The 25768-nt window shown below is 42.8% G+C and overlaps 1 protein-coding gene across 1 annotated transcript in view; it reads right to left on the bottom strand.

Moving 5' to 3' along the window:
• Positions 1 to 22377, bottom strand: part of ada2a (adenosine deaminase 2a) — a 31224-nt gene extending 8847 nt beyond the window's left edge. The window contains 5 exon segments of the mRNA XM_060928341.1: positions 50 to 118; positions 120 to 264; positions 358 to 574; positions 8473 to 8811; positions 22237 to 22377. Coding sequence (XP_060784324.1) covers positions 50 to 118; positions 120 to 264; positions 358 to 574; positions 8473 to 8779 — 738 coding nt within the window. The 5' untranslated portion in view covers positions 8780 to 8811; positions 22237 to 22377.
• Between the last annotated feature and the right edge of the window lie 3391 nt (positions 22378 to 25768).

The following is a 25768-nucleotide window of genomic DNA, read 5'->3' as shown; positions in this document are numbered from 1 at the left end:
TAAATTTTTCTTTTGTAAAAGGCTGAGAGGGGAGAATAAACACACATACCAGCGGCAGAAGAGCTCGGATTTCCACATACATGATGTTGTCCACGTAGAGCTGCCTGAATCCTTCATAAAAGATACTCCTTAAACACAGGAGCATACGTGACCAGTCCATAGGCTACCTTGAATGCTTCTTCTTCAAACCTGATCCAGATGACATCTTGGTTGGGGTAGTCGCTGTCTGGATCCTCAGTAACCAGCGTCATGTTTCGAATAAAGCTGCAAATGCAAAAACCATATTTGTTCCATGTGAACCTCAGTACTTTAGTGTGTGATCACTTTTTTTTTTGGTAATCCTTCAGGTTTCTTCACCTGTTGTCCAGTTCAGTGGTGTTGCGTTTCTCCCTTATGGTTTTGAGCAGAGCCCATGTGGAGCAGTAAGGTGCTGCTTTGGGCTTCACTGAGGAGAACACAAAGCGCACAAAGCCACCATCAGTGAAGCACATGTAACAGTTCTCCCTGTAGGTCACATTCTTCACCAACCACTCAACGTCCACCATGGAAAAGTCATGCACATGTAGAGCTGCACCTGAAACAGATAAGACAAGATAAAATAGAGAAGACAACTTTTTGAAGAGACATGTAAAGGAACATGTGTTACAGGTTTTTTGTTTTTAAACCAGAACGTCAAGGACGTCATCGCTCATCTGGCCTGCCATTAAAACAACCATGAAGACCAAAACATCAAACAGAACTGAAATATGACAATATGAGAGAGGACCAACTTCCATGATTAATTGTTTACAACAGGAAAATCAACAATGGACTAAATTTTGTTCCCCAAGAGAAGATTGATCCAAAACATTGATCAGAACTGAATTTGCATGATAAATGAGAGAGGAGATACAATTCTAGTCAGAAGAAAATATGTTAAGTTGACCTAAGTATTATGTATTACCCCTCCTAGAACTGCCACCTTATTGTGGTGGAGGGGTTTGTGTGCTTGAATGATCCTAGGAGCTATGTTGTCAGGGGCATTATGCCCCTGTTAGGGTTTCCCAAGGCAGACAGGTCCTAGGTGACAGGCCAGACCAAGAGCAGTTCACCAAAAACCCCTATGGAGAAAAAATCCAGGACCATGACGTCGCCCGGTATGACGCAGCCGGGGCCCCACCCTGGAGCCAGGCCCGGGGTTGGGGCTCGTATGCAAGCGCTTGGTGGCCGGGCCTTTGCCCATGGGGCCCGGCCGGGCTCAGCCCGAAGAGGTGACGTGGGCCCGACCTCCTGTGGGTTCACCACCCACAGAGGTAGCAGTAGGGGTTTGGTGCAGTGTGGATTGGGTGGCAGTCGAAGGCAGGGGCCTCGACGACCTGATCCCCGGACACAGCGGCTGGCTGTTGGGACATGGAATGTCACTTCGCTGGGGGGGAAAGAGCCTGAGCTTGTGCGGGAGGTTGAGAGGTACCGGCTAGAGATAGTCGGGCTCACCTCCACGCACAGCTTGGGCTCTGGAACCCAGCTCCTCGAGAGGGGCTGGACTTTCCACTTCTCTGGAGTCGTCCGTGGTGAGCGGCGGCGGGCTGGTGTGGGCTTGCTTATAGCTCCCCAGCTCAGCCGCAATGTGTTGGAGTTTACCCCAGTGAACGAGAGGGTCGCCTCTCTGCGCCTTCGGATTGGGGAGAGGGCTCTTGCTGTTGTTTGTGCCTATGGGCCAAATAGCAGTATAGAGTATCCGGCCTTCTTGGAGTCCCTGGGAGAGGTACTGAGGGGTGCTCAGACTGGGGACTCCATTGTGCTACTGGGGGACTTCAATGCTCACGTGGGCGACGACAGTGACACCTGGAGGGGCGTGGTTGGGAGGAACTGCCTCCCCGATCTGAACCCGAGTGGTGTTTTGTTATTGGACTTCTGTGCTAGTCACGGTTTGTTCATAACGAACACCATGTTCGAGCATAGGGGTGTCCATAAGTGCATGTGGCACCAGGACACCTTAGGTCGGAGGTCGATGATCGACTTTGTAGTCGTTTCATCTGATCTCCGGCCCTATGTCTTGGACACTCGGGTGAAGAGAGGGGCTGAGCTGTCAACTGATCACCACCTGGTGGTGAGTTGGATCTGCTGGCGGAGGAGGAAGCTGGACAGACCTGGCAGGCCCAAACGTATGGTGAGGGTTTGCTGGGAACGTCTGGCCGAGCACTCTGTTGGGGAGGTCTTTAACTCCCACCTCCGGGAGAGCTTTTCCCAGCTTCCGAGGGAGGCGGGGGACATTGAGTCTGAGTGGACCATGTTCTCTACCTCCATTGTGGACGCAGCTGTTCGGAGCTGTGGCCGCAAGGTCTCTGGTGCCTGTCGTGGCGGCAATCCCCGAACCCGGTGGTGGACACCGGAAGTAAGGGATGCCGTCAAGCTGAAGAAGGAGTCCTATCGGGCCATGTTGACCTCCGGGACTCCTGAGGCAGCCGACGGGTATCGGCAGGCCAGGCGTGCTGCAGCTCGGGCAGTTGCGGAGGCAAAAACTCGGAACTGAGAGGAGTTCGGGGAGGCCATGGAGAAGGACTATCGGTCGGCCTCGAAGAAATTCTGGCAAACCGTCCGGCGCCTCAGGAGGGAGAAGCAGTACTCTGCCAACACTGTTTACAGTGTGGGTGGGGAGCTGTTGACCTCGACTGGGGACATTGTCGGGCGGTGGAAGGAATACTTTGAGGATCTCCTCAATCCCACCGTCATGTCTTCCACTGAGGAGACTGAGGCTGATGACTCAGAGGTGGACTCGTCCATTACCCAAGCCGAAGTCACTGAGGTGGTTTGCAAGCTCCTCGGTGGCAAGGCACCGGGGGTGGATGAGATCCGCCCTGAGTATCTGAAGTCTCTGGATGTTGTGGGGCTGTCTTGGTTGACACACCTCTGCAACATCACATGGCGGTCGGGGACAGTGCCTCTGGAGTGGCAGACTGGGGTGGTGGTCCCTCTTTTTAAGAAAGGGGACTGGAGAGTGTGCTCCAATTATAGGGGAATTGCACTTCTCAGCCTCCCAGGGAAAGTTTACTCCAGGGTACTGGAGAGGAGAATTCAACCAATAGTCGAACCTCGGATCCAGGAGGAACAATGTGGTTTTCGTCCTGGTCGCGGAACACTGGACCAGCTCTATACCCTTCATAGGGTGCTCGAGGGTTCATGGGAGTTTGCCCAACCAGTCCACATGTGCTTTGTGGATCTGGAGAAGCCATTCGACCGTGTCCCCCGTGGTATTCTGTGGGGGGTGCTTCGGGAGTATGGGGTTCGGGGCTCTTTGCTAAGGGCTGTCCGGTCCCTGTACGAACGGAGCAGGAGTCTGGTTCGCATTGCCGCAGTAAGTCAGACCTGTTCCTAGTGCATGTTGGACTCCGGCAGGGCTGCCCTTTGTCACCGGTTCTGTTCATAGTTTTTATGGACAGAATTTCTAGGCGCAGCCGGGGCCGGAAGGAATCCTGTTTGGGAACCACAGGATTTCATCTCTGCTTTTTGCGGATGATGTTGTCCTGTTGGCTTCTTCAAACCAGGACCTTCAGCATGCACTGGGGTGGTTTGCAGTCGAGTGTGAAGCGGCTGGAATGAGAATCAGCACCTCCAAGTCTGAGGCCATGGTTCTCAACCGGAAAAGGGTGGCTTGCCCTCTCCAGGTTGGTGGAGAAGTCCTGCCTCAAGTGGAGGAGTTTAAGTATCTCGGGATCTTGTTCACCTATGGTCATGAGCTTTGGGTAATGACAGAAAGAACAAGATCGCGGATACAAGCGGCTGAAATGAGCTTCCTTCGCAGGGTGGCTGGGCGCTCCCTTAGAGATAGGGTGAGAAGCACAGTCACTCGGGAGGAGCTCGGAGTAGAGCCGCTGCTCCTCCACATCGAGAGGAACCAGCTGAGGTGGCTCGGGCATCTTTTTCGGATGCCTCCTGGACGCCTCCCTGGGGAGGTGTTACAGGCATGTCCCCCCGGGAGGAGGCCCCGGGGAAGACCCAGGACACGCTGGAGGGACTATGTCTCTCGGCTGGCCTGGGAACGCCTCGGTGTTCTTCCCGAGGAGCTGGCCGAGGTGTCTGGGGAAAGGGAAGTTTGGGCTTCCATGCTTAGACTGCTGCCTCTGCGACCCGGTCCCGGATAAGTGGAAGAAGACGAGACGAGACCTAATTATTAATTTGTTAGCAAAAAATTTGACAACAACCAACTGCTGTGCAGAAGGTCGAGTTCTTTCAAATAAAACAATCAGAACTGAAATCCATTGAGAACTGAAGGAGGGAGGAGACACGATTTAACTGAAAATAAACAAAGTTGTAAACAAATTGTTTACAACAGGAAAATCAACAAATGATCAACCATGTTTTGTTCCTCAAGGGAAGATCTACACAGAACATCAATCAGAACTGGAATCGGATGAGAGAGGAGATACAATTCTAGTGAGAAGCCTGAAATTCATTAATTTGGCCTAATTACTAACTCGCTAGCAAAATACTTAATTTACCTAGAAGTTCTCTCTTTTTTCTATTCAATTCTCTGTTTATCCTATAATGATGCTACTGGAAAGGCGGCACAGTGGTGTAGTGGTTAGCGCTGTCGCCTCACAGCAAGAAGGTTCAGGTTCGAGCCCTGTGGCTGGTGAGGGCCTTTCTGTGCGGAGTTTGCATGTTCCCCCCGTGTCCGCGTGGGTTTCCTCCGCATGCTCCGTTTTCCCCCACAGTCCAAAGACATGCAGGTTAGGTTAACTGGTGACTCTAAATTGACCGTAGGTATGAATGTGAGTGTGAATGGTTGTCTGTGTATGTGTCAGCCCTGTGATGACCTGGCGACTTGTCAAGGGTGTACCCCGCCTTTCACCCGTAGTCAGCTGGGATAGGCTCCAGCTTGCCTGCGACCCTGTAGAACAGGATAAAGTGGCTAGAGATAACGAGATGAGATGAGGCTACTGGAATTTTAATTTCCCTGAGGGAATCCTCCCAAAGGGATCAGTAAAGTTCTATCTAATCTAAAATATTTGACAAAACAGTGACCAAGTTTTGTGTGGAGTGATGAGTTCTTTCAAACAAAACAATCAGAATGGAAATCTGTGGAGAATTGACAGAGGAGATACAATTTAACTGAATTGTGGATGACAGACGGATGGTGGACGCCATGTCACGGCAACAGACCATCGGCCTTATGGACAGACGAGCTAATTATAGGAAATGCATAGAAAAACATCAGCACTGTCTGAGGAAGGTTTTTTTTTGATGATGTGTTTAGGGCTACTTACTTCTCTTACCCAGTTTTCCCCCTGGTTTGGTCATCCTCCAATTCCCACCCAACATCTTCCAAAACAGTGAGGCTGAACGCTAACATGTGCCTTTTCTGAGAAGCCAACCATAAGGACCGCATAACACACCCAGAAGAAAGCACCATCTACCCTCTTCCGCATACATGAGCTCACAGACGCTCATGATTCACTAGTGTCACTGTGATTGACAGGAGAGACAGAGTCCGCCATCCTAAGGACCCAGTTTGACTCCCTTAGCTCATAGGGTCCTTGTCATCATCAGGATTCAAACCAGTGATCTCCCAACAACAAGGTGAAAACGTTTCTGTTGCACCATTCATAGGGCTTGGGGGTAATTACTTTTAGTTAACAGTCAAAACCTTAGTATTAGGAAACCTAATACATTTTAACTTTTTCACCAACAATCCTTTTGTAAGATACTCATAATCAACCTGACCCCTATTCAAATGGGATTAGTTTTCAGAGATGGCATGACGATTATTTACAGAGTATCTCTGTGATTGGAATGGATTTTATGGACTATGTCTTCTTTGGTCTAAAAAGATTATGCTGTTTTTAAAATTCTACAGCAAAATGACCTGTAGAATTACTGGAACAATACTGTAAAATATATCCTAGGTGCTGATATTAGATACGTAACGATATATAAATCATGTAATGATAAAATTACGATACAAATTTATGACGTTTCAAGTTGATGAAATAAAAAAATGAATCGTGATTATTATCTGGTTGTGTAATCTCTTAGTTTTTCCGAGTTATAACTGCACTGGTTAGGCAGCAGAGAGAACAATAACGTACAGTAGTGGGAATGCACGTGACTTCACCGTAGGTGGAAGTAACAACTTTAATGCTGCGAAAACACAAAAAACATATCTAAAATGAAAGAGCTGTTGTGCGATTGACTGTACAAATAGTTTTAACAAGAAATCAGAGCTCTCTCTTTTTATACAGACTGCTGAAAGATAAAGAAAAGAGAAGCAAATGGAGGAAACGCAAAATTTATAAAAGTTTATTAAGAAGGCAAGGCAAGCAAGGCAAGGCAAGTTTATTTATATAGCACATTTCATACACAATGGCAGTTCAATGTGCTTTACAGAAGTAAAAACAAAAACAGTAAACAATAGAGAAATAAAATTACATAAAATAATTTTATCTTTATTCTAAAATAATTAATTAAAAGAATTAAAAGAATTAAAAGAAAATAATAAGAATTAAACAATAGTAGAAATAAAATATTAAAATGCCAAAAAGAAAAAGGAGAAAAAGAAAGAGAAAGGGGAAAAAAAACTAGCAGAATAAAATAGAATAAAGTTAAAGTAAATTTAAAACATGCAGAGAAAGTAAAGATTATAAAAAAATGTAAAAATATTAATTATTTAACAGAAATTATTTAAAAGAAAAGGCCCATTTGTTATTAACTTTTTATTTTTAATAAAAGGAATACTTTAGTTAATAGGTTATTATATTTTACTCCAACCTTTAGAAATGTGGGTAAATAATTATTGTTGGCTATGAGGAAAATGAAAGAAAAGGGTTTTTGTTTGTTTTTAATATAGCAGAAGGAATATTTAAGTTGATAAAGTAAAATAAATGTTGCATTTTTTTTTGGTAGTAAGATTTTCTTCATTTAATATTTTTTAAAAATATTGTGGTAAAATTGAATCCTGAACTCAATTTTGTGAATTGAATTGTTACATGCCTAATTGATATCTTTACAAATAATCCATCAAACACTGAGGAGAAAAGTTTTTGTTTTCTCCATTTTTTCTTAAGTATGAATATACACCAGGAAGTGCTTGATATTTTTTGTACCGTTTCCTCATTCAAACCAAGAATTAACTGAATTTGAACCTAAAATTGGTGACATTCAAAATGATATGCAAGACGGGTTTTAGATAAGCTAGGTCTGTGCTAACTTTGCTGGTTGGTGCTGAATGTTCATCGTTTCTGTGAAGATGTTAGCGATTGTGTGCTGCATTGAGGTCACAAAGACGAGGATGTTATTCTTACTAGCAAAGTAGCAATGACCTCCAAAACAAAAAAGTAGTCCGTATAGCAAACATTGGAATACAACCAGAATGAGTTAGTGGGTGTGGTAGTTAGCGACGTAAGGGATTTTTTTCCTAAGGATGTTCAAATAAACTATAACTTTAGTTTAAGCAATTCAACTACTAAACAGGCATATCACTGATTATTCTATCCACATTCACTGGATATGAGCAATCGCGTGCTCTGATTGGCTACTCTACTACTAGGATATCAACTCATATACTGTAAGTAGAGAAAAACAAAATGGCAGAGCGTGTTGCTGAACCAACCGAGGGCAAAATATAAACTCGACTCGAAAACAAAAATGCCCAAAAATATAAAATATGGAATAAAAAGTATTTGATGATAAGAACGTATCTATTTTAACAATTATCGCATTTTTCCCCAAATTGCTCCTGTCATTTCACCACTTTGTTTATATTCTAAGCAGAAATTTTGTCAGATGTTTTGTATAAAGTTTTTCTCATCTCATCTCATTATCTCTAGCCGCTTTATCCTGTTCTACAGGGTCGCAGGCAAGCTGGAACCTATCCCAGCTGACTACAGGCGAAAGGCGGGGTACACCCTGGACAAGTCGCCAGGTTATCACAGGGCTGACACATAGACACAGACAACCATTCACACTCACATTCACACCTACGGTCAATTTAGAGTCGCCAGTTAACCTAACCTGCATGTCTTTGGACTGTGGGGGAAACCGGAGCACCCGGAGGAAACCCACACAGACACGGGGAGAACATGCAAACTTCGCACAGAAAGGCCCTTGCCGGCCACGGGGCTCGAACCCGGACCTTCTTGCTGTGAGGTGACAGCGCTAACCACAACGCCACCGTGCTGCCCGTATAAAGTTTTTATTTATCGAATTTGCAAAAAAATAAAAATGCTCTGTTTCTCAAAATCTAGTGAATGTGGATAGAATAAAATAGTTATTCCACGCAGTCTCATTGTACATGGCTTATAGACAACTCGGTGCTATGCAGCTTGTTGGCTACCAGCTCACATACGACTCAATTTCACGGAATAAGTGTTAAATGTCTGTTGATATAAGCTACAGAGACTATAAAAAAATCCTCTGATTATGCAGGGAAGGAAAAATAACATTGGTCAGTGCTCTAAAGGAGTGTTAGATGTCCAAGTATAAATGTTACAGTACCCTTGGGCATCATCTGCAGAAAGCTGTAGACTGGACTTGCATCGATCAGAGACTTTGCTTTAAAGAAGTGCATAGCAGGGGGGAAGTCTGCCGCTTCCATTTCCTGCCATTTCATCTGGTACAGTTTTTCATCGAGGAGCTTTTCTTTCTTGTTCAGCACCACACCACCGCCGATCGCTCTCTTTACTTCCATCTTCATCAAAGTCTCTTGCTGGCGCGGATCAGGCCTTGAGCTGCACCATGGCATGAAGCATAGCAACAACAGCCATGTCAGAGCCAGCTGGATCCTCCAGGGAAGCACACACATGGCTCTGGCTCCAAAACCCTTAAAAGACAAATCTATAAAAATAATATATATATATATATATATATATATATATATATATATATATATATATATATATATATATATATGACATTATTAAGAACATGAATAAGGGGCTTCCGGTCTGGCAGCCATGAGGTAGACAGCACACTATCGGAGCTCCCCGATCATCAAGAAAACGCCGTTATTTTTTTGAGGGATTGTTTCTTATTAACAGGACAAGTTAAAAAGGCGTTTATAATATGCCCAAACCAAAACAAAAAAGCGTATCACAGACGAGGGAAAGAGCTCAAACAACCGAGGACGAGTCAGTCGAGGACGACACACCCGGCCTTCCTGACATGGCGGAGCAACAGGTGGATGCAGACACGGCTAGCCTGCAGATGATATTGCAAGAGCTGAGAGAATTTCGGCGTGAAAATGTAGATACTCTTCGAGAGATACGAGAAGACATTAAGGCAACTAACAACAGAGTCGAAGAAGCCGAAATGCGAATTTCAGAGACAGAGGAAAGAGTGCAGGGGCTGGAAGAAGCTACGATGGAGCTGCTAAAGTTACAGGCTAAGCTGGAGGACAGGCTAACGGACCAGGAGGGGAGAGCAAGACGGGAGAATATAAGAATCCACGGCATAGAGGAGGGGTCCGAGAGCAACTCCACATCGATGATAACATTCGTGGAAAATCTGCTGAGGGAGAAGCTGGAGCTGCCCCCCACCCATGACCTGAAGATTGAACGTGCGCATCGCGCACTGGGACCGAAGCCCCCGGCTCAATCTCCCCCGAGATCTATAGTCGCTAAATTCTCCAGCAGCAAAACTAAAGAAGAAATTCTGAAGTTGGTATGGCAGAAAAAAGGTTTTCTGTATAAGGAAAGAAGAGTTTTTGTGGACCACGACTATGCACCGGAGACCCTCAAGAAGCGCCGGGAATACGCAGAAGCGAAGAAGGTGCTGCGGGAAAACAACACACGGTTCCAGACGCCTTTCCCAGCCAGATTAAGGGTGTTTTACGAGGGTGAGACGTGCCTGTACAACTCTGCTGAGGAAGCTACGACGGACATGGTGAAGAGAGGTTTGCCCGTGACGATATTTAAACCACCGGTGAGCTGGGCTGATAGAGTGAAGGACCTGATGTGGCGCAAAGTCCGGTCTCCGGGGAGAGCGGAGCAGCAACCTGAGACGACGCAGGATGGTTTTAAAAAGAGACTGGACGTTTTCAGGCGGTCTCACCGCTGATCTTGTTGCGCCTTAGAGCGGTTTCCCCACGGTAAGGATACATAGTAGTAGTGGCAGTGAAACGAACAATTAATTAACCGCTACTTTAAGACGTGTTTGGGACAGTTTAATGACATTAATAATACAACATGTGTGATCAGGGAAGCTCCGACTAACCTAAAACATGGAACATTTTGAAAACTTAAAGGAGGGCCCTCCACAACTGGAGATGATTGGAGACTTTCCCTCCGAGCCGGCAAAACATCCCGGCTCCTTCAGGGTCACAAACGAGACCTCAAATCAGGAAGTTCAACTTGAGTCACTGGTAAAATGTATTAAGTTCATGTTTTCTTGGGACTGTTCAAGTCACGTTCTTTTTTCTGTTCGTGTTCTTATAGTGTTTGAGTGGAGGGGGGGTAGTAAGATTAAGAGACACATAATTTATAATGGAAAGTCCAAAAGTTCCACTTAGGTTGGCCTCTTATAATGTGAAGGGTGTACTTAATCCAGTTAAAAGAAGTAAAATTCTGGGCAAAATGAAAAAAGACAAGGTAGATGTAATATTCCTGCAAGAGACACATTTAACTGAATCCGAGCATGCTAAACTTAAAAGGCAGGGCTTTAATCAAGTTTATTCATCGTCCTATAAAACAGGACATAGAAGGGGAGTGGCAACACTGATAGCGAAAAGAGTAATTTTTGAAAAGATATCAGAAACCACGGACAAAGAGGGTAGGTATAGCATGCTTGTAGGAAAATTAGAAGGGTCAGAAGTCACTCTCTTAAATGTTTATGTACCCCCAGGTGCAACATGGGAGTTCTATAGACAAGTATTTGATCTCATGATTACAAAAGCCCAGGGAATGGTGATCTGTGGTGGTGACTTTAACTTGAGATTGAATCCAAAGTGGGATGTGTCAAGATCCACTCAGACTAATACAGTAAGCAAAAAGGTGAGAAAGATGATGAGTGAAATGGGCATTTGTGACGTATGGAGGGAGTTTAATCCTACAACTAGAGACTACACCTTTTATTCCCCACCACATAAAACGTACTCAAGGATTGATTATTTCTTCATGTACAGCAAAGACATTGGTGTTGTAAAGTCTTGTAAAATTGGAATAATGGACCTCTCGGACCACAGCCCGGTTTATCTAGATTTAAACTTTAAAAATAACAAAAACTGTTTTTCCTGGAGACTTAATTTAAATGTACTTAAAGGGAAAATGAAGAAAGAACTTCAGGAGGAAATTCGGTTGTACCTGTCAGAAAATGATAATGGGGAAGTGTCCCCACTTATGGTATGGGATGCAGGTAAAGCTGTCTTGAGAGGGAAAATTATTGCGAAACTGGCCCTACAAAAGAGGCTTAGACAGGAGAAACTGAATAAACTAGAAAAAGAGTTAGTAAATTTGGAGAAAAAACACAAAAAAGATGTCCAAATGGATATTACGCAGAAAATTAAGGTAATTAAAAATCAAATCAAAGAAATTTACGAGGTAGAAATTCAGAAGAAACTAACCTTTTTGAAACAGAGTTATTATGAAGTAGGTAATAAGTCAGCCAAAATTCTGGCTTATAAATTTAAAAAACAACAAGCAGAGAGGGTAGTATATAAAATCAAAGACCCAACCACCAAACAAATAAAACTTGACTTTCAGGACATTCATAGTTGCTTTGAAAAATATTATAAAAATGTATACACCCGGATGGTCAGTAAGGGGAATAAGACACCTGAATCTCTGCTTGCGTCACTCAATCTCCCCACAATTACAGAAGATCAGAACAAAGTCTTATTGGCCAATGTGACTATCGAAGAACTCCAAAAGGCAATCTCTAGACTAAAACCTAATAAGTCCCCAGGCTCCGATGGGTTTACAGCGGAGTGGTATAAGACTTTCTGTGACTCATTGTCACCTTTACTACTGAGGACATTCAATTGGGTCATTAAAAATGGAGAGATGCCTCCATCTTGGAGGGAGGCAATTATTACTGTAATACCGAAAGATGGTAAAGATAAGACAGATTGTTCTAGTTATCGACCAATTAGCTTGCTAAACCAAGATTATAAACTATTCACATCAATTTTAGCAAAACGCTTGGAAATCATACTTCCAGATATTATTCAATTAGATCAAACGGGGTTCATTAAGCAGAGGCAAACCCAGGACAATGTCAGGAGGACATTGCATGTTATCAACCATATAAACCAAGACAAATTAGAGGCTGTTCTGCTGGGGCTAGACGCAGAGAAGGCTTTTGACTCTGTCGACTGGTCATTCCTATATAAGACACTAGAGAGATTCCAGTTTCACAATGATTTTGTTAAAGTAATACAAGCCCTATACTATAAACCAACAGCTAAAATTCGAATTAATGGAGGATTATCAAATAGTTTTGAATTAGAAAGGGGATGTCGACAGGGCTGCCCTATATCTCCGCTCTTATTTGCCATCTTTATAGAGCCCTTGAGTCAATGGATAAGGCAGAATGAGAAGATTAAGGGAATTATGGTGTCGCATGAAGAACACAAAATTGCCCTGTTCGCTGATGATATTTTGATATACTTGGGGCAGCCATCCTCCTCTTTTCCAGAATTACTCACAACCCTGAAGGAATATGGCTTACTATCAGGTTATAAACTTAATACTCACAAATCACAAATTTTGACATTCAGGTATTCACCTAGCCATACCATCAGAGAGGAATTTAAAGTCAATTGGGAATCCAAATCAATTAAATATCTAGGTGTGAATATCCCAAAGCACCTGAACATGATCATATCAGAGAACTATGACATACTATTTTCCAAAATTAAATCTGACCTGACCAGGTGGAATCTAATCCCCTTCTTAGGATTAGGACAAAGAGTGGAAGCGATAAAAATGAACCTGTTGCCCAGATTACTGTATCTGTTCCAAAACATACCAGTTGAGCTCCCAAAGGGGAAATTTCAAGAATTAGACAAATTAATATCTCGATTCATTTGGCAGGGGAAGAAGCCAAGAATTCGCTATAAAACTCTCCAACTAGCAACGGACAAAGGAGGCCTTGCTCTCCCGAATATTAAAAATTATTATCAAGCGGTTCAGATAAAAATTTTGGTTAACATTTGCAACCCTTCCTATAAAGCAAAGTGGAAAGACATAGAATGTCAGATATCTAGCAACATCCCAATACAAGCAATTATAGGGGATAGTGGACTGATTAATTGTTTAAAAGAGGTAAACCCATGGATTAAAACGTCAATGAGGATTTGGCACAGGGTAATCAATGAAAATAAGGCGAAAGAACCTTACTGGATCATAAAATGGATAGGATATGACATAGATTTTGTACCAAACAGGATGGATGCTAGATTTAAACAGTGGGCTGATAAAGGGCTAGCAAAATACAGTGACCTTTTTGAGGGGGGCAAACTGCGACAGTTCCAGGATCTTAAAAATCGATTTAGTTTAATAAATCAAGATTTTTATAGATTTTTGCAAGTTAGACATTATGTAGATAATATAACGAAAAAGGAAGAAGTACGACAAACTAACTTGGGATTACTGAAGATATTTCTACTCAGCTACAGATCGGACCCTGGACGCGGAAACATATCAAAGATATATAAGGTGTTGCAAGAACTAGAAGGAGGAGACACTGCATATATAAAGGAGAAATGGGAGAAGGAGAGCAACATTACGATGCAGATGGAAACATGGGGAAAAATTATGTTACAGAAGTGGAAGAGTACATTCTCTCTGTCCTGGAGAGAATTTGGGTGGAAAAATGTTGTCAGGTTTTTTAGAGTTCCAGCACAAAGGACTTCTCTGGGAAGAAATACAGCCTGCTGGAGATCCTGTGGCGAGAGCAAGGCAACGCATTATCACGTGTTTTGGGATTGTCCGGTCATTACAAAATACTGGGAAGAAATTAAATCGAACATGGAGAAAATCATGAAAATAGTGATTCCATCAGGGTTTGAGACCTTATACTTAGGGTTAAGACCGGACTCTGTGAAGGGACCTGAAAACAGATATATGTATAATATTTTATTATTAGCAAGTACAAAAGCAATCACAAGGAAATGGTTGGTAAAAGATTCCCCTACAATTGAAGATTGGATCAAAGTGGTAAAGGATATTTTCACGATGGAGAAGCTAACATTCATTTTGAGGCTGGAACAAGAAAAGTTTGAAAGTTATTGGAAAGTTTGGATCAACTATCTAACAAATGATAGGCAGGAAGTTTAAAGTGACAACCCCATACCCCCCTCCTCCTCTTGGTTCTTAGTTCTTGACTACACTCATTTGGTTCTGGTTTCAGTTTTTGGTGTAGTTATTACATTATTATTATATGTGCTACACATGTATGCAGCAAGCTATCTTTGTTTTATTTTAATGACTATCACAATTGTTATTATTTGAGTTATTTATACTTTTGTCATTGCTGTTATTAACACCCCATGATGGATTATTGTCCATACTACTCCCCATATAACATGGTTATTAGTGTTACTTTGTAACAGTATAATTTTATTTATTTATTTTTTTTTTTTGGATACTTGAGATGTTTAGAAATTTAGAGGGGTGCTGTGTTAGGGAACGTAGGTGCTTTTGTAATTTTTTTTTTTAATTTTGAATATCTTTGTAACCTATTTGTTTTTTTATATGTGTTTCAAGCAATAGACTTGATGAGGTATACATGTATGAGCTCTCATTTTTTCCAATAAAAAGTTTAATAATAAAAAAAGAACATGAATAAACCATGAACTTCAGCATTAATACACCATCAGTAACTAACACTTTTCGTAATTATTATTTTTTAAATAATAAACTAGAGTTCAACAAATAATCAACATGCTGTAATTTAATTTTTGCAAATTTGTACAACTTATTAGTTGTTACTCAATCTGGTCATTTCGATAATAACACTATATTACATAGACACAAGTGTTTTACTGGTAAACGCACCACTCATTTTTCATACAAGCTCCATCCGGGACATGGAGAACCAAAACCATGACATAAATTTCCATATGTCACTCATGGGCCAAAAAAAAAAAAAGATGAATTGTCTTGATAAATTCAGGTACTTTTTGTTTGTGAATGTGTCGAATGAGTGTTTTTAAGGCTGCAGCCTCAGACCTGCATGAACTGACTGATACTGTGACATCTTGCATCAGTTTTTGTGAGGATGTGTGTGTGTCTACCAAAACCTTCCGCATATACAACAACAACAAACCCTGGTTCACTGCAAAACTCCGGCAACTTCGTCAGAACAAAGAAGAGGCCTACAAAAGTGGAGACAAAGTTCTGTATAATCAGACCAGAAGCACACTGACAATGGAGGTGAAAGCAGCTAAGAGGAGCTATGCTGATAAGATTAAAAACAGCCTTTCAGCAAACGATCCGACGTCAGTCAGTGCGTTTACATGCACATAGAGAAAATCAAATTTCTGCCGTAGCTCGACTGAAATCGAAGTTCTAAATGCCATGGATACACCTTAGCTCGGCTGAAATCGAAACGAACTGGATTTCTCGTAATCGAGCTATGCGACCTAGATTATGCGATTGTAGCCGAGCTACTTAGTGCATGTAACCCTATCGAGCTACGTAGTCGAGCTACTTACTTCTCTTCTGGAAGTGACGAGACCACAAGCGGGAAACACAACAGCCTCGGTCGGCATGACAACAGTAGTAGTAGCGAGCAGCAGAAGGGGTCAGGAGGAACAAGGAGACAAAAAACAAAAACAATTGAACTTTTTGTGTGTTTATTAAGACATAAGTTAAATTGTAAGCAAAAAATGGACTTTAGAAAAATATACAATTGTGCAAAATAAGTTGTCTTACAAAACAGTGGTCTGCGCAGGACAGTTTGTAGCCAACAGGTGGCAATGACATGTGGTGTGAATGTAAAGGCAAGACAAGTTTATTTGTATAGCGCATTTCATACACACAGGCAATTCAATGTGCTTCACAAAAAATAAAAGCATAAGAACAGTAACAAAGAATTAAAGTAAAAGTAAAATCATTAAAATCCAAGATTAAAAAGAAATTAAAATAAAGTAAAATCATTAAAATCAAAATTAAAAGAAATTATATTAAAGGAAATTAATTACACTTTAGGTAAAAATTAATCAAGTGAAAGCATCTGAAAACAGCTTTGTCTTGAGCCTGGATTTAAAACTAACAACAGTAGGAGCATTTTTAATATCATCTGGAAGTTGGTTCCAAAGCTTAGCAGCATAGCAACTAAAGGCTGCTTCACCACACTTCGTTTTGACAGCTGGTATTACTAGCAAGTTTTTCTCTTGTGATCTTAGAGACCTAGTTGGTGCATATAATTGAAACATATCCAGTAGGTAGCTGGGTCCCATCCCATTTAATGTTTTAAATAGAAGTAATGCTTTAAAGTCAATTCTATAGCTCACTGGGAGCCAGTGCAGAGACCTTAGGATTGGAGTGATCTAGAGACCTAGTAAAGTGGAAATCACTCCTCTTCTTCATGACGACAACCGGAAGCGTACCAACACGATGGGGCATGTAGCGCCACCTGTGGCTCGGGTGCACAATGTACCTCACACAATAGCTCGATTTCCTTGTGTGCATGTAGGATTGGATTTCTCTGGCACCCCTGCTGGGACCCTTAGCTCGATTACCGACAGTAGCTCGATTTGGATGTGCATGTAAATGCACTGAGTGTGGCTAGGCCTGCAGAACATTACTAACTATTGAGGTTTTTCACCTGATGTCACAGGGTCATGTGACACTCCGGTGTCCACCATTTTGAAGGTCAAGCTACATACTAACGCTGCAGACAGAGAGGGAGAACCAGCTTGAAAAAAAACGTGTTACAGACACCGGATCCAGTGTAAATAGCTGCCGGAGCGCGCTCCGGCTTGCTCCCCCTCAAAATTAAGCAGCGCGCTCCGGCTTGCTCCCCCCTCAAATTAAGCACCGCGCTCCGGCTTGCTCCCGGAGTGCTCCGGCCGAGGTTCCGGAGCGCGCTCCGGCTTGCTCCCCCTCAAATTAAGCAGCACGCTCCGGCTTGCTCCCGGAGTGCTCCGGCCGAGGTTCCGGAGCGTGCTCCGGCTTGCTCCCCCTCAAATTAAGCAGCGCGCTCCGGCTTGCTCCCGGAGCACTCCGGGAGCAAGCCGGAGCGCACTGCTTAATTTGAGGGGGAGCAAGCCGGAGCGCGCTGCTTAATTTGAGGGGGAGCAAGCCGGAACGCGCTGCTTAATTTGAGGGGGAGCAAGCCGGAGCGCGCTCCGGCAGCTATTTACACTGGATCCGGTGTAAGTAGCTGCCGGATCACAATTACAGTAAACTAGTAAATACAGTAAAGGAAAAACTTGAAAGGTTTTAACAGTCATCCAAATGACTGAACATAAACATTGCTACAGTAACATACTAGCTATGTTGTTGACATTAGCTAGTGCTAACAGCTAGCTGCTAGTACACTGCTACAACACAGACACTGACCCTAATAATACAGTTCTTGGTCATTGCCTGGTAACAGCAAATTTATAACAGGCCATGTCTCAACAGACTAAGAAGTTATTTCAATGACATTTAATAACATTTTGTTTATCCTGAGGACCGAAAGTAAATGAAAATGTGAACAAACCTTAGCTTTAATAACATTTTGTTTATCCTGAGGACCGAAAGTAAATGAAAATGTGAACAAACCTTAGCTGTAATAAGATGGCGACCACCGGCTCCAGGGACGACCCACTGATGTAGGCATGTTACCCAGCCTGACGCAAAATATTTGTAGGCATCCAAACTCTTATACGCTTTCAGAGCAATACCTGTGTATGGCGATGGGTTTTTAACGACATAGGTATACAGATCATGTGGGCCGAAGTCAGGTAAAGACGAGGGCTTCGTGTACTTCCGTACGTCAGTGAACAATCCTGGTGGAAGCAGGTAAACGTTGTTCTCTAAGCCTGCTAACCTCAATTTTTGCAAATACCTCTCCCTCTGCTCACCCTGTAAATGCCCTACGTCGCTGGATAGTGAAGGTGTTTTCTGCATCTCGCTCCTTTTTCTTTTATGTTTTTCGTTTGTCGCCTTCCTCGCATTCAAACTGATTCGAGCCGTGACATCCAAAATGGCAGCCTAACGATGCATTACATGACTTGGTCACGTGGGTGAAAAACCTCAATAGGAGACCATCCACCAACACTGCAGTGAACCATCAACTGACTGACGAGCTGAATGTGTTTTACTGCAGATTTGACACATTCACACCTCTCCCCCCTTCAGTCATTAAAGACCCATTTACACCCCCTGCCATTCTGCCACCCCCCACCTCTGACCCCCCACCAGCACTCAAGATCTGTGAAGAGGATGTCTGTCAGCTTTTCCACAGACAGAAGATCAGGAAGGCACCTGGCCCAGATGGTGTGTCACCCTCTTGTCTGAAGGTCTGTGCTGACCAGCTGGCTCCCATCTTCACCCAGATCTTCAATAGATCCCTGGAGCTGTGTGAAATCCCCTCATGCTTCAAACGCTCCACAATAATCCCGGTTCCTAAGAAAACCACCATCACAGGACTGAATGACTACAGGCCTTTTGCCCTCACATCTGTAGTCATGAAGTCCTTCGAGAGACTGGTGTTGTCATACCTGAAAGACATCACAGACCCCCTGCTGGAACCCCTGCAGTTTGCCTACCGGGCAAACAAGTCAGTGGATGATGCAATAAATATGGGTCTACACTATATCCTGCAACACCTTGACACTGCAGGGACATATGCCAGGATCCTGTTCATGGACTTCAGTTCAGCATTCAACACCATTGTTCCAGACATCCTCTACACCAAGCTCACTGTGCCCTCCTCCACCTGTCAGTGGATTACAAAACTTCCTGACTAACAGGAAGCAGCAGGTGAGGATGGAGAGCATCATATCCAGCACTCAGACTATCAGCACTGGCACCCCCCAAGGGTGTGTGCTCTCCCCACTGCTCTTCTCCCTTTATACCAATGACTGCACCTCAAGAGACCCATCTGTTAAACTCCTGAAATTTGCGGACGATACAACGGTCATCGGCCTCATCCGAGACGGTGATGAGTCTGCATACAGACGGGAGGTTGAACGGCTGGTCTGGTGGTGCAGTCAGAACAATCTGGAACTGAACACGCTCAAAACTGTGGAGATGACAGTGGACTTTAGGAGGAGCCCCCCCCCCACACACACTCTGCTGCCCATCACCATCACCAACAACACTGTGACTGCTGTTGAAAGCTTCAGGTTTCTGGGTTCCACAATCTCTCGGGACTTGAAGTGGGAGACCAACACCGTCACTATCATCAAAAAGGCTCAGCAGAGGTTGTAATTTCTGCGCCAGCTCAGGAAGCTCAACCTGCCTAAGGAGCTACTGACAAAATTCTACTCTGCCATCATTCAGTCTGTTCTTTGCTCTTCCATCACTGTTTGGTTCGGTCACCAAACAGGAGAAGAACAGACTGCAATGGACAATAAGGTCTGCAGAGAAAATTATTGGTGTCAACCCACCCTCCATCCAAGACCGATATAGATCACTGTATGCAAAAACAACCAGACACAAGAATAGTTTTTTCCCCTCAGGCTGTCTCTGTGATGAACAGCTAAAATCCAGATTCATACATCAGTAATATCACTTGCAAAATATCTGCACACTCATACTGTCATTCTGTGCTCACTGTTACTTAATATTTATACTTATTTATATTTACTATTTCATCTTTGCACTATGCACCATATTGCACCAAAAGGGAAAATCCTTTCTGTGATGAACAGCTAAAATCCAGATTCATATATCAGTAATATCAATTGTAAAATATCTGCACACTCATACTGTCATTCTGTGCACACTGTATACTTTATAGTTATCTATTTCATACTTGACTTACTTGGATTACTTTGCACTATGCACCCATTGCACCATTTCTTTTGTTTGTTTTGTGTATACGCTTTTTATCTGTTTTGTACTATGAGAGCTAAGTGAAACCGGAGTCAAATTCCTTGTGTGTGTCCACATACCTGGCAATAAAAGTGATTCTGATTCTGATAAAATAAAAAGAAAATCACACGCTGGCTTGAAGATATGAAGTTTATCTTCTTGTGTTGAGAAGCTCACATTTTTCATATGAAATACACTGCGGATCTGAGTGACATTTAAATAATATTGGCTGGGCTTTTTTCGTGGTACAGTATATCAGATATACCATTCAGCTAGCATGATACTGAACAAGTCAAAGACGAGTAGCTGAATGGACTATATCTGATATACCATGAAAAAAGCCCAGCCAATATTATTATTATTATTATACATACACACTTCATATCAGCATTCTGAAATGCCAACGCTAGCTTACCCGCGAGTCAGCGCAGCAGTGAAGTCACCTTCCAGCCGGTGTGGTGTTCATCAGTAGTGTTGGCGAATGCTAATAAAGTGGTCAAGCCAGTGCTATCGAGAGCTAGTAGCACAGGCTAACGACCGAGAAACTAAGATTTCCGTCTCCAGACCCTTCTTCCATGCTGCACGCTCGCTACAGTATTTTTCACTAAGACTTAAGTATTCATTTCCCTGTGTAATTTACTGAATTACTTCTAAAATCAACATCGACAGCTACATACAATGGAGCGAACCGGCAGCCAAAATTCTCTCAAAATCTTCATTATTTAAATGAAGCAAACCTGGTGGCCATGTTTATTTACAAACTGTCACAATTGCCCGCTAGCACAGAAGTTTTACATCTCCGTTGTGTCTCTTTTCCAGTTTTTCGATGTCTGTTGGCATGTTTTTCTTCTGTAAACATGCGTAAAGAGTATCTAATAAAGTTTTGGGAGCCTTTCGGGTGTTCAGCACGTCTTTCTTTTTCCTGGCGAACAAAGAAATGATCGTGTGCATGCGCAGCAGAAAAGTCTCTCATTGGATATTTGCATCAGCTCCAACATGTGACGTCATGTTGTCTTGACAACCATGCAATCGTTAACTTTTAAACACACATCAGTCAATGTGTCAGCTCTGTTACTTTGTGAAATTTACTTACGGTTTATTAATGTGGAAGTTTATTATTTGTTGATAATGATAATGCAGGAAATAATGCTAATGTAGTAAATAATGCTCATTAAGGAAACTGTAATGTAAAGGATTAGGATAGGATTAAATCCAAGCTAGTGGACTATATTTTGGTGGGGAAATGAAAAATTATGTACATTCATTTTTTTCAAGTCATTGCTTAAAAAAACACACACACACACGATACATGTCACCTGCTCGCACTTCTCGTTTCATCATTCTACAGTTTCTGTTACGTTCAACCAAAACTGTACACTTACCTCAGCTTGTTTGCTGTGGTGACAGAAAGGCAAGCAGCTTGGTTTCTATCTTTATGTGACTTTTACTTCCTATATTTCCAAATAAAACATTTTGCTGTTTACTCAATACATTTACAAACATTCCATGATGCAGTCAACCTAACTGCATGTCTTTGGACTGTGGGGGAAACCCACACAGACACGGGGAGAACATGCAAACTCCACACAGAAAGGCCCTCGGCAGCCGCTGGGTTCAAACCCGAAACCTTCTTGCTGTGAGGCGACCGTGCTAACCACTACACCACCATGCTGCCCTGTTTTTTAAGACCTGTTTGCAGGAAGAACGGGACAAGAATAACACCTGAAACACTTCATCACTTGGTGTCTTCAGTCCCTAAACATCTAAAAGGTTGTGAGAAGAAATGGGAACACGCTTTACAGTCCAAAACTTTTTCAAAGGTGTTCCAAGGATCAATGTTTATTTTGGGGGAGGAAAAAAAAAACAAGAAGAAGAAAATTTATGAGGAAAAACAAAAAGATGAGAGGTCAAAGATTATTTACAATCATTGTTTTCAGTTTTAATTTCAACAAACCGTGCCAACTTTTTCTGATTTGGGGTTGTAGACAAATGATTGTTGTTGTTGTTGTTGTTGTTGTTTTTTACTTATGTAAAGAATTTGAGCACTTTTAGAACTGAACGTGTTTACTGGATCAACTTTAATCTCATTTCAAAAACGAAACAAAGAAACAAATGAAGCGAGCATCTGTTCAAACCCTGTGACTGTCATCACCAGCACTAATGCAGCTCACTGCCCTGTGATACCACTTAGGGCTTTACAATGTAGATTATTTTCCATCTACTTTACCCAGATGATTAATTATCTAGTTGTGGTTTTTATCCTCACTTTATATTCTGTAAAAAATCTTACTGTTTCCCTGTCAGTGTTTTGGAGAAACAGCTCCTGATGGGTCTCTCCACACAGCCCGACCTTCTGAAACCCTGATGTTTTGATTCAGTGCTCTGGAGCCTGGTTAAAAACGAGGTCGTCACGTGACCAAAACCAAGCTTTGTTACGTAACTGACATGTCATGCACGTCTCAAAAACGAGGTCCTCTCCAACAGCAGGTATCCAGTTAATGCAATGCCCTATAGTCCATACCTACATCTATGTATCCCCTCCACACACAGTGTTGTGTCCTGTTATTTATGAAATACTACTGTCTGAATGTAAATGATGGCACCCTGCAGACTCAACCACCCTTCCCATAGAATAAAAGTCCTTCCCACACAGCTGTCTGTAGATTATATGCATGCTGTTTATCTCTTCATGCTCTGGGGCCTCATGTACAAAGACCTGCGTGGATTTCCCACTAAATATGTGCGCACGTCAAAATCGGGAAATTTGCGTACGACCAAAAAAATCCGGATGTATCAATCAGTGTGTACGAAGGTTTCCACGCACTCTCCTGTTGTACATCCCAATCAACGTGGAATTCGGCGCACATGCACGAGCCCCGTTCCCCACCCCGTCTCCTCCCTCAATTATTCCACACTGAATATGTTAATTAGTATAAATAGACCTGCAGTAAGGCCCGCGTTAGGTAAAAGACATGGCAACTTTTACTAACGCGTTAATGTTAATTAAATGTTAGAAATCTCGCGTTAATCAAGTTAACATTTAACATTTATTATTAACATTTAACATTAACATTTATTCGCGTTAATCCCTGCCTTTAGCACAGTGTAATAGAATTCACATACATCACTTAATTGTTCTGTCACCTCCAATTAAAGTGATGTTCAAAGTGTATGCTATGAGACATGCAATGGTCACTGATTGTATGCCACTGAATGTGAATGTAGCCTATACCAAGATAACGGTATGATTCGCATCGTCCACAGTGCCTGCGCCACAATGAGTGTCTATTTGAGTTACATGGGTTTTGAAAACAAAAAAACACCTTTAGTGCTCTAATGTGTACATTTTTTCGGGGACACCCTGTATTTGAGGAAATGTCTTCCTCTCTTAGTAGGCCCAATATTTCTAGCCACATGTAACCAGAAATAAAACGTGCACATATTTTCCACAATAGGATTTTAATGACAAATGTATTCTAGCAGGGTGCCAGGGAACAACAGGAGGCCCCCAGTCCATCCCACCCGAGCAGGAAGAGGACCCCCAGCCGAGCGGATCCAGCGTCACTGTCACCTGCCCCCCTTCTCCACCGCCTGCCCCTGTCGCCGGGTCCACAGGCCGGGTGCTGACGCGCGCGGTCGGTCCTTGAGTCGCAGGGGGAAATTTTAAAGGGGATAGAGGCGATTAACGACAACCTCGAGGGAATCCGCAAGGAATTGAAGGAACTGAATAACACATTAAAAGAATATCTTAAAAAATGAATGGTGTCCCGTGTCCCGTCTGTCCTTACCTTTTCACGGTGTGGCTATTAAGTGCTGCCGGGTTTGTATGCCATGTCGCTGTGGCACCTCGTTGTGAGGCCCAGGGTCTGGGTCCTCCGGCAGGTCTCGCTCCATTATTGGCACGCCGTGCCGCTGCGCCACATTGTGTAACATGCCACACACCGCGGTTGTGTCTGATCTGTACGCACTTGGAAATCGTTTCATATATTGATCTTGGTAATTATGTGATAAGGCTACCCCACGCAACATCAACTAATAATATTTCAGTCTGACACCTCACGGCAAATGCGCGAGGAAGATCTATTAAGCTAGCTGCAATGCATGGTCCTGCATGTGCATTCTTTAATTTAATTAATTAACCAATAGTCAATGGGAATAATATCGAAATGATATTGCTGGGGTTTCTCATTTCCCGTAATTACAATATGGAAGGGATGGTTGATGGATCTGTTGGCATTTACCCAACAGTCTCGCATTATGTGTCTCGACAATGTCGTATGACTGACATACATTTCAATTCATGCATCCTGATGTTCCGATGCATTTTTGGATGCCTCTTATCGCCATGTCATGACTCTTGACCGAGTAGGCCTAAATGTAGTTGCGTTGCTCTGCCTCTAAGTGTCACCAAGTACCAAGATGCACCAGAAATGTGCGTACGCCAGCCATGAGGTTTGCGTAGAGTACCGCACTTTTCCACGCCAAGTCAATCTTTGTACATACGAATGTTTGCGCAGAAAGTGACGTACGTAGCTTTTTTGTGCGTACGCAAGCTTTGTACATGAGGCCCCTGGGCTATAAGTATCTGGCTCTGACTGCAACATCCATTCCATGGGAGTGTATTTATATTCATATGTGAAGGACATGATGACACACACACACACAGTGTGTGTCCCAGTTAGTTTAAACAGCACATATAGGCTATGAACACTTCCTGTAACAAATATGCTAACTGACTAAAACCTTCACATATAATGTCTTGTGGAAACATTTGAACTATGTAAATTTGTTTATGTATTATTTTTACAGTTTGTACTGGACTCTTTGATCAAAATACTTAAATCAACATTAAGTAACTAGGCTTCTAGATTGGCAAGTATTTGGACTGATCTAATTAATAGTTATCTTTGGAACTTTTTAACTGATCTATTGTTGTCTAATGTATTAATTTTAGGGTTGGTTTTTTTTATTTAAATACTGTAATTTAGTTTTACTAGAAGGCCCAGTGTGAGATCAGCATGAGCTACACTGGTTTATTAACCTTCTGAAAATAAAGTCTTTCAAGTACAGCAGAGCATATCTCATCTCATCTCATTATCTCTAGCCGCTTTATCCTTCTACAGGGTCGCAGGCAAGCTGGAGCCTATCCCAGCTGACTACGGGCGAAAGGCGGGGTACACCCTGGACAAGTCGCCAGGTCATCACAGGGCTGACACATAGACACAGACAACCATTCACACTCACACCTACGGTCAATTTAGAGTCACCAGTTAACCTAACCTGCATGTCTTTGGACTGTGGGGGAAACCGGAGCACCCGGAGGAAACCCACGCGGACACGGGGAGAACATGCAAACTCCACACAGAAAGGCCCTCGCCGGCCCCGGGGCTCGAACCCAGGACCTTCTTGCTGTGAGGCGACAGCGCTAACCACTACACCACCGTGCCGCCCCAGCAGAGCATATAATATTCTTAAACATGTAAAACATCTGTATTTGCATATTTCTGCTTCTAGTCAGTGCTCTCATCTGTATTGTTGCATAGTCAGGAACACAAACACTTCTGCATGATCTTTCAATTTAACATTTTGAAGTTTAAAGTTTAACAGAATAATACTTTAATTAGGATTAGCTAACATAGTGTAATGAAAACTCAGTGATTTATTGGCATGCTGAAGATATGAAAGTTTTATTTGTAAGGTGAAGAAAATACACGTTCAGTGTCAATAAAGGGGAATATAATGATAGCTAAAATGGTTTGGTGCTTCAGTTTGACACTTTGCTCCACAGCGACATCCGGTGGTGAATAAAAATTCCTACACCA

The sequence above is a fragment of the Neoarius graeffei genome, chromosome 8 (assembly GCF_027579695.1).
Source record: "Neoarius graeffei isolate fNeoGra1 chromosome 8, fNeoGra1.pri, whole genome shotgun sequence".
NCBI lineage: Eukaryota > Metazoa > Chordata > Actinopteri > Siluriformes > Ariidae > Neoarius > Neoarius graeffei.
Note: the sequence above shows the minus strand (reverse complement) of the source record. Positions and strands in the feature narration are given on the sequence as shown.